This window comes from Hibiscus syriacus, unplaced genomic scaffold (assembly GCF_006381635.1).
Source record: "Hibiscus syriacus cultivar Baekdansim isolate YM2019G1 unplaced genomic scaffold, ASM638163v2 tig00111309_pilon, whole genome shotgun sequence".
Taxonomy (NCBI): Eukaryota; Viridiplantae; Streptophyta; class Magnoliopsida; order Malvales; family Malvaceae; genus Hibiscus; species Hibiscus syriacus.
In genome coordinates, this window is record NW_024063052.1 from 1241562 (window position 1) to 1248783 (window position 7222).

General features: G+C 34.5%; 2 protein-coding genes across 2 annotated transcripts; both read right to left on the minus strand.

Annotated features, from left to right (window-relative positions):
* Positions 1 to 1792: 1792 nt before the first annotated feature.
* On the minus strand, positions 1793 to 2565 carry LOC120158235. Its single transcript, XM_039169128.1, has one exon. It carries the CDS (start codon positions 2170 to 2172, stop codon positions 1834 to 1836), a length of 339 nt encoding a protein of 112 aa, XP_039025059.1. The 5' UTR covers positions 2173 to 2565; the 3' UTR covers positions 1793 to 1833.
* A 986-nt stretch (positions 2566 to 3551) lies between these two features.
* On the minus strand, positions 3552 to 5822 carry LOC120158252 (transcription factor bHLH3-like). The gene is made up of 2 exons (XM_039169139.1): positions 5734 to 5822; positions 3552 to 5506 (listed from the first exon to the last, which is right to left on the minus strand). The coding sequence occupies exon 2, from the start codon at positions 5352 to 5354 to the stop codon at positions 3855 to 3857; it is 1500 nt and encodes a 499-aa protein (XP_039025070.1). The 5' UTR covers positions 5355 to 5506; positions 5734 to 5822; the 3' UTR covers positions 3552 to 3854.
* Between the last annotated feature and the right edge of the window lie 1400 nt (positions 5823 to 7222).

The following is a 7222-nucleotide window of genomic DNA, read 5'->3' on the forward strand; positions in this document are numbered from 1 at the left end:
CGATGTATTGGGCCTGTACAAAGTGTAAAAATAAAACCCAAATAAATAAATAAATAAATGAACATATATATTTATTATATAATATAATTTATAAATAAAATATATTATATAATATTAATGTTAATGGTCGAAATTCGGTGTCTTCAATTACAAAATAATATATGTTCAAAATCTTTTTTGGTCAGACAACACACACCCCACAAACCAAGCTGCTTGAACTCATGACTTTTAGAAAGAATAATACCCTCTTTAACAACTTAGATCATCTGATGGGTTTAAGATTTAAACTTTTTGATTCTACTCAAATAATAATTTAACATTTTAATAAATTAATTTTAGTAACACATTATTTTTTTATTAAAAATAAATGTAATAACAAATTTAACTCCTTAAGATTTTTCCTTTTCGGAGCCTTAATCATTCTCACCTCAATCTTTAGAATTATTTAATTTAATATTTTTAGATAGAAAATTTAATTCGATAGCTAAATTTTAATTTTAGTTAACGTGGCCGTTTTTTGGTTATATATGTACTTCATAAAATAAAAAAAAAAGCATAAAAATTACTAAAAGTTTAGAGTAATTCATATTTTTTTAACAATTTTTAAAGAGGGAATTGGAGACTTTACTCCTCATGGGTATTGAATTCACAATTTAAGAAAGAAGGGAGATGTAAATTAAGAGCTTTTAATCATTTACTTTAAAAGATTGTTGACAACAATTCATAATTTTTTTAATTATTTACTAATAAAGTATATGCATATTATTAAGTAAATCTTATGCCAATATGGCAATATCATTAAAATTTTAACAGTATAATTATTTTTTATTAAAAATATAATATGACAACATTTTGAAGGTTGAGGGTTAAATTATTAAAAATACAAATTAGAATTTAGGATTAAAGTAACAAAATAAATAACCAACAAGGAATGATTTAAGTGGTAAGCAGTTTGATATCGCTTAAGCAATGTCTTGAGTTCGAGTCTTTGTGTGTGCAGGAAATCCCTGTAGGGAGACTCACCCACCAAAACTAAGTGTGCGATGCGGGTCGGTTCATATTAATTAAAACGAAGCCTTAGAAAACTGGGAGGGAAACAAAACAAAAAAGTAACAAAATAAATAAATACTATGGATTATTTATTATTATTTCAAAACAATAATATCATACCATCAAATTTAATTAAATCAATAATTATTTAAACATATTAAACAAATATTAGGTTCTTATTTGAGTATATTTAAAAATTGATAAATCCTTAACTTTCTTAAAGATTATATTTGAACATTTAACATGAAAGATAAGGTTACAGTCCAGGCTTTAAATCATATCTACATCTTTTTAGTACGAGCATCTATTTAAACTCAGCCAATTTTTTGTTTTCTTCCAAATAAAGATATTCTCATGTTAGTCAATAACTTTTAAAACGTGTGATTAAAAGCTTTAAGTCAAACCGTTCCTTCTCTCTTAGATTATGGTTTCAATACCCATTAATAATAAAATTTTCTTTTTCTCTCTCCCAGGAATTGTTCAAAAAAAAAAACATGTTCTCGTGTTAATATCTCATGCAACAGATACAATGGTAAACTTGGATTACTCGGATACAACGGATACAGGTGGCCACTTGCACAGCTTTAAATAAAGAATTGTGTTCAATAAATGTCAACTAAAATTGGTTCTTGACCAAACAAAGATTACTTGGATTGACGGTCCTAGGAAAGAATTAAAAAAAATGAATTTACAAGTATATGAATAATAATAATAATAATAATAATAATAATAATCACATTGGTATCTATTTTGTAAGTCTTGGATATCTAAATTTGTTAGCCACTAAGAGCTAATGTCTTGATCATGAGCCCCACTGGCAGTGGAAGCCACCCCAAACTCAGCAACAACGCTGGGAAATGCTGAAAAAGAATGCATAGCATTACCGGCTATATTCATGCCACCCAGCTTGCAGACGCCGGTTTCTCTTCCAGGGATGTTCGTGCACGGATTGTGACCGGACCCTTTCACCGGACCTCGAGGGAGCGATTGAACCTCGTGCTTATCTTTCGCCACCAACTGATTTCCATTCAGTAGCCTCGTTGCTCCAAGTTGGACCGAAGCTACTAACAAGGAGAAAACCAATAAGGTTCTGAAAAGGTTTTTCCTGTGGGAGAGTACCATCTTTTCTCCGTTTTGAGCAGAGTAATTGGGGTTGGGGGGAGTTGATATGTTGAATTGGATGAGATTGGTGGAGGTTGGCTATTTATAGAGAGAGATTGAGCCGTGTCCCCCCCCCCCCCCCGGTTTTAATCTATGGGTGTGGCTTGACTGCAATCTGAAATGGCTTTAATCAAATATCTGAATTTGACTGAGCCATGTGGTTTGAAGATTGAAACGAGGTGGCAACTGGCAACACGGCAGATTCACATACCAACAACCATAAAAGTGGGAAATCTTTGACAATTCACATTTGTTTATAGTCATGGTTTGATCATCTACACCGGCCCCGACAAATTACATAATGTGAAAAAAAAAACATATCCGTATAGGCTATAGCAAAGTAGATATAATGAAAGAAAGAACAAACAATAATATTAAGTAAAAATAATCAATTAAGTCAATCTATCACATCATTGTCCATCGTATATTGTCATAACAACATCATGAACTATCACATCCATATTATAGATTATCATATAAACTTTGTGAGTTGTTATGTAAACATCGTGACGATCAACGTTTGATTATGTTAATCAAAAGATTATATTGATTTTTCTCAAATTAAAAGTTACATTTAGTGTAAAAAAATCCATAGGCTACGTTAGTTTTTCTTCAAAAGTTTTAGAGCCTTAGATACTAGCAAAATGTATATGTATTTTTATTTTAATGACACTTTTGTGTGTTGTTGATAATAATATTTTTGTATATTTTTTAATTTAATTAATGTTTAATATATATTAACATTATATTCTTATCATAAACTAAAATATTTTTATTTTATGAAATTTCTTATCAAGTTTATTATTTTATATTTGTATAACTCAATTCAATTTATGTAATAGATATGTTTAATAATTATATTTTAATTTAATTATTTTTAAAAATTAGATACCAAATATATTTTCACTATTTTTATTTCTAAATTCAACTTTTTATTTATATTAACTAAACATGCTTCTAATTTAAAAAAAAGGAAAATTAATACTATTTTTTTAAAATGAAAACAAAAAATAAAAACAGAATATTTGACATAACCAAACGGACCCTATGTTTTTATTGCCAATGGCGTTGAAACCATCTGCTATAAAATTGCAAAAAGAAACCTTTACTGCAACCTAGTAAAACGAAAAAAAACACTTCAAAGTTTACCTGCAACGGTCTTGGCAAATCTTGTTCTGGAGGCAGGAATTCAGATTTAGGGAACCACAGCATTGTTTGACAAAACTTAAGATTGACTTGAATATTTGAGTTGAATCCCTGAATAAATAACCATATGATGTTTGAACAGCGAAGGGTTCTGACTTCAGAGGTTAGAAACACATGCCTCTTTTCTCAAGGAGTGAAAGTAATCAACTCTTCAATTAAAAGATTGCAACTTGCCAAGTAAGCCACGGCCCTTTATGGAATTTTCTAATCGCAAGTGTCTTTAACATGAGGTACAAGCTAAAGATTTCCCCTGTCGTGCATCTAAACCATGCACTTTGGGGGTACACATCATTTAAAAGTACCAGGGTACATATCATTCATAGAAACGAATGCAATGGTCACTAATCTGTTAGTCACTGCAGAAATCCCATTTTCCTATAATTCGATGCACAGCATTCGCTTAGATGTACATTAACGATACAACTGATACCTGTTTGTCATTTAGATAAAGCCTCCATCAGTTTCTCCTTCAGTAGTTCGGCACCACCACTTGGGGCTCCAATGGTGAAGGTGTGAACAATCTTGTCATTATCACTTGTTGAAACGTCAGATTCATGTGCTGTAATTTGATTTTCCTTCAAAGCTTTTAAGACTCTAGAGACCGGGTGAGCATCCAAAGGGTAGCGCATTGTCACAACTGCATCTTCGTGCCTTTGCTGGAAATCTACATCAGGCATCGGCAACTGCTTTTGTGGATGGTTTACTGTATCTTTTTCAGTTTCCAACACCCTAATCTTCATCTGGAGGTCTGTGATATAGGTAATGGCATCACCAAGCAGAGAGGCCTTGTCCATCTTAGAGATATTAGGGACAATGGCCCTTAACGCATAGAATCGCTGGTTAAGCTTTTCCCGCCTCTGTCGCTCTGCTTCAACATGATTCAATGGTTCTTCTCTCCCATTGGCCGGCTTCCTTCCCCTCTTCCTTGGTTTTCGTTCATCAGGTAAAGATGGTGAGTCATCTTTAGTATGCCCCATACCAGATATTCTTGCTTGTGCATTCAGACCTCCAACAAGTAACTGTGGGAACAACTTTGCATCGCCTTCACTTTGACATCCATTAGAGGAATTACCATAAAGTTGATTGGGACCTAGCGATTGAACATCATAAGATTCCAACACAAAGCCCGACTCATCTTCCGTTTTCGGAGAGAAGTTAATACTAATCGACTGAGACTTTGAACCACCCAAACTTAGTTCATGTCCAAATATCTTTGGAATTGTTTTCGTCTGCACAGAACTGGATCCACGAAACACAGTACTCACCATCTCCACAATATTCTGCTCTTCAGGAATCAACTTAAAGGAACCGAGCTCCACCACCCCAGACTTCACAGGTACAAACACCACTGTTTGCAGTCCAGCAGATCTGGCTAAAAATGATCTCCATTGATAATGATTTGAACAAGAATTCAAATCCGAGGTCCAAATTAATTTGCTTGACTTGTAGGATTCTCCAGGACCATACGGTGTATCACAATGAAATTTAAAGTACCTTGAAGTGAAATAAAACATCTCCATATCTGATATGCCATCCAACTTAGCAACATAGCCATCCTCCTCTGACCCACCAAAGCCTACATGAAGCATCTGAAGTACCTGCATTCTCACCTCATTTATCTTCTCAACCCCTTCTGATCTGACATCGGCACCAGCTCCACCAAGCTTAGGATCCCGGCAATGTCCGTCACCCCAAATCAAGATCGTTCCACCAGATTTCAAGCTCGACACTTGCCAGTAAATCCCATAGTTCCAATTCGACCTCTCTAAGACCTCGCAAAGCTTTTGTTGCACACCCAAATAACTGGGCGGTGGAGAGACGAGATCTGACAGCACGTTCTTAGCAGCCAACACTATCAAGTAATCACAGGCTTCAGTACCCAAAACAGATTCCACCTTAGCCTTATCTTCCTCATTTGTCCAAAACTTTTCACCCATTTCTTAATTACCGCTCAGAAAGCCCCAATCAGAACAGAGTACCTTACAGCTTTGGTATAAATTGCTAAACCAGATTCAACAGTGCCCATTCAACTCAGCACATGAATTTTTCCCAAAATCCACCTATAGCAGTTAAATTAAAAGCTTTTAACCTGCAATTCGACAAATTCCATAACCATTAAGCAGATTATCATCAACACTCAATTCCGAAAACAGCGGCTTCAAGAAAATCATTCCGATAAGGCGATAACTAAGTCTCTAGCAAAATTTTAAAGCATGTCCAATGACCAAATCCAGAAGCAAATGCAAAAAGTCAAAGGAACAAAATTATAGACAGTACGAAACCCAATACATAAAAAAAGAAGAAAAACATCCTTACTTGAATTGAGAAGTAGTGGCTGTGAGCTTGAGCAAGACTTCACCCGAGAACAATTAGGCTTTCAGATCTGTGAAAATGTTAGGGTTTTTTCTTGTTTGCAAATACTATAAATTGGGTTCTCATCTCCGAAAATGTTCGGCATGTAAATCGGTGCCACGTTGGGGGGTCCCATCCCATCAAATGTTTTCCATATGATTTTTTTCTTTAGATAAAGAAATCACTGTCACGTGAATTAGCGACAGAAACGCCTCCTTCTTTTTAATTCCCAAATAGTCAGGGGAAGAAGGAAACCCATTTTGTTGGGCCTAATTTATTCAGCCCTTTCTTTTATGCCCTCTATGCCCAACGTTTTGGAAGAAGAAGAAGAAGGAATGATGGTGACCATGGATTTTCGTTGCGATCGGGTCCGAGTTTGGTTGGAGAAGTATGAATCGGATCCGAGTTTGGTTGGACAAGTATGAACGACGCCTCATATTGGCTAAGAACTCACAGTATTTGCTGTGCGTAAAGGATCACTGGATCGCTCGAGGTGTGAATATGGAGTATAATAACAAGCTAAGCTGTGCAGGCATTATCTATAAATATTAAATAAGATTTACTTGTTTACCTGTCAAACTCAGTAATAAGTTGAACATTGAACGCTGGTAGTTTGAATCTATTACTACTGTGAGAATAAATAAATTTTTTTAATTTATGCGATTTTATACAGTTCTTTGTAAACAGATTCGAATAAAATTAAGCTTCTATTTAGCATTTATAATATATAAGTTCTTCTAGCACTTGTCACTCTATTGCGGGACACAAAATAAATTCAATATATCAGTGAAAAAATAGAATGTTTGATATTCTGTCCGTCTCATTTAATTTATCTATTATTAATTTTTTGTCAATTTTTAAATTTAATTCATTATTATTTAAATTTAATTTTTAATAAAAATATAAAAGTATATTTTAAAAATATTCAATTTAATTCATTATTATTTAAATTTTATTATTAATGCCAGACAGTCCGTGACATGATTACCTTGACGAGGCACGTGTTGAACTTGAACCATCCGATCCCGTTTCATAACTTCAGCAATGTGCTGCAACAAAGTAACTCGAGCTGTACTTACACCAAGTTGCTTGATAGCCATGACCGCCTCTAAGCTATCGGATTCCAAGATAACCTGTCTCGGACCAAGCTCCCAAGCAAATTGGAGGCCTAAATACATACCCCATATTTCAGCTTCAAATACCGAACAATTGCGAAGGAATCTTGAAAATCCTACCTGCCATGCACCAATATCATTCCGAGCCACACCTCCACAAGCAGCGGCTCCATTCTCCTTGTGTCTTGACCCATCGGTATTTACTTTGATCCATCCCACCGGAGGAAACCAACTAGTTGTTCGATTTCCCTTATCCTCCATGTTGTCATACAACTTCTCTCATTCGCCGTCGTCCTAACCATAATGTCAAACCATTGTCTACTACAATCAAATACCGT

Excerpts from the sequence above, each read along its gene's own strand:
- LOC120158252 (XM_039169139.1), bottom strand. The coding sequence starts at position 5,354 with ATGGGTGAAAAGTTTTGGACAAATGAGGAAGATAAGGCTAAGGTGGAA.
- LOC120158235 (XM_039169128.1), bottom strand. The coding sequence starts at position 2,172 with ATGGTACTCTCCCACAGGAAAAACCTTTTCAGAACCTTATTGGTTTTC.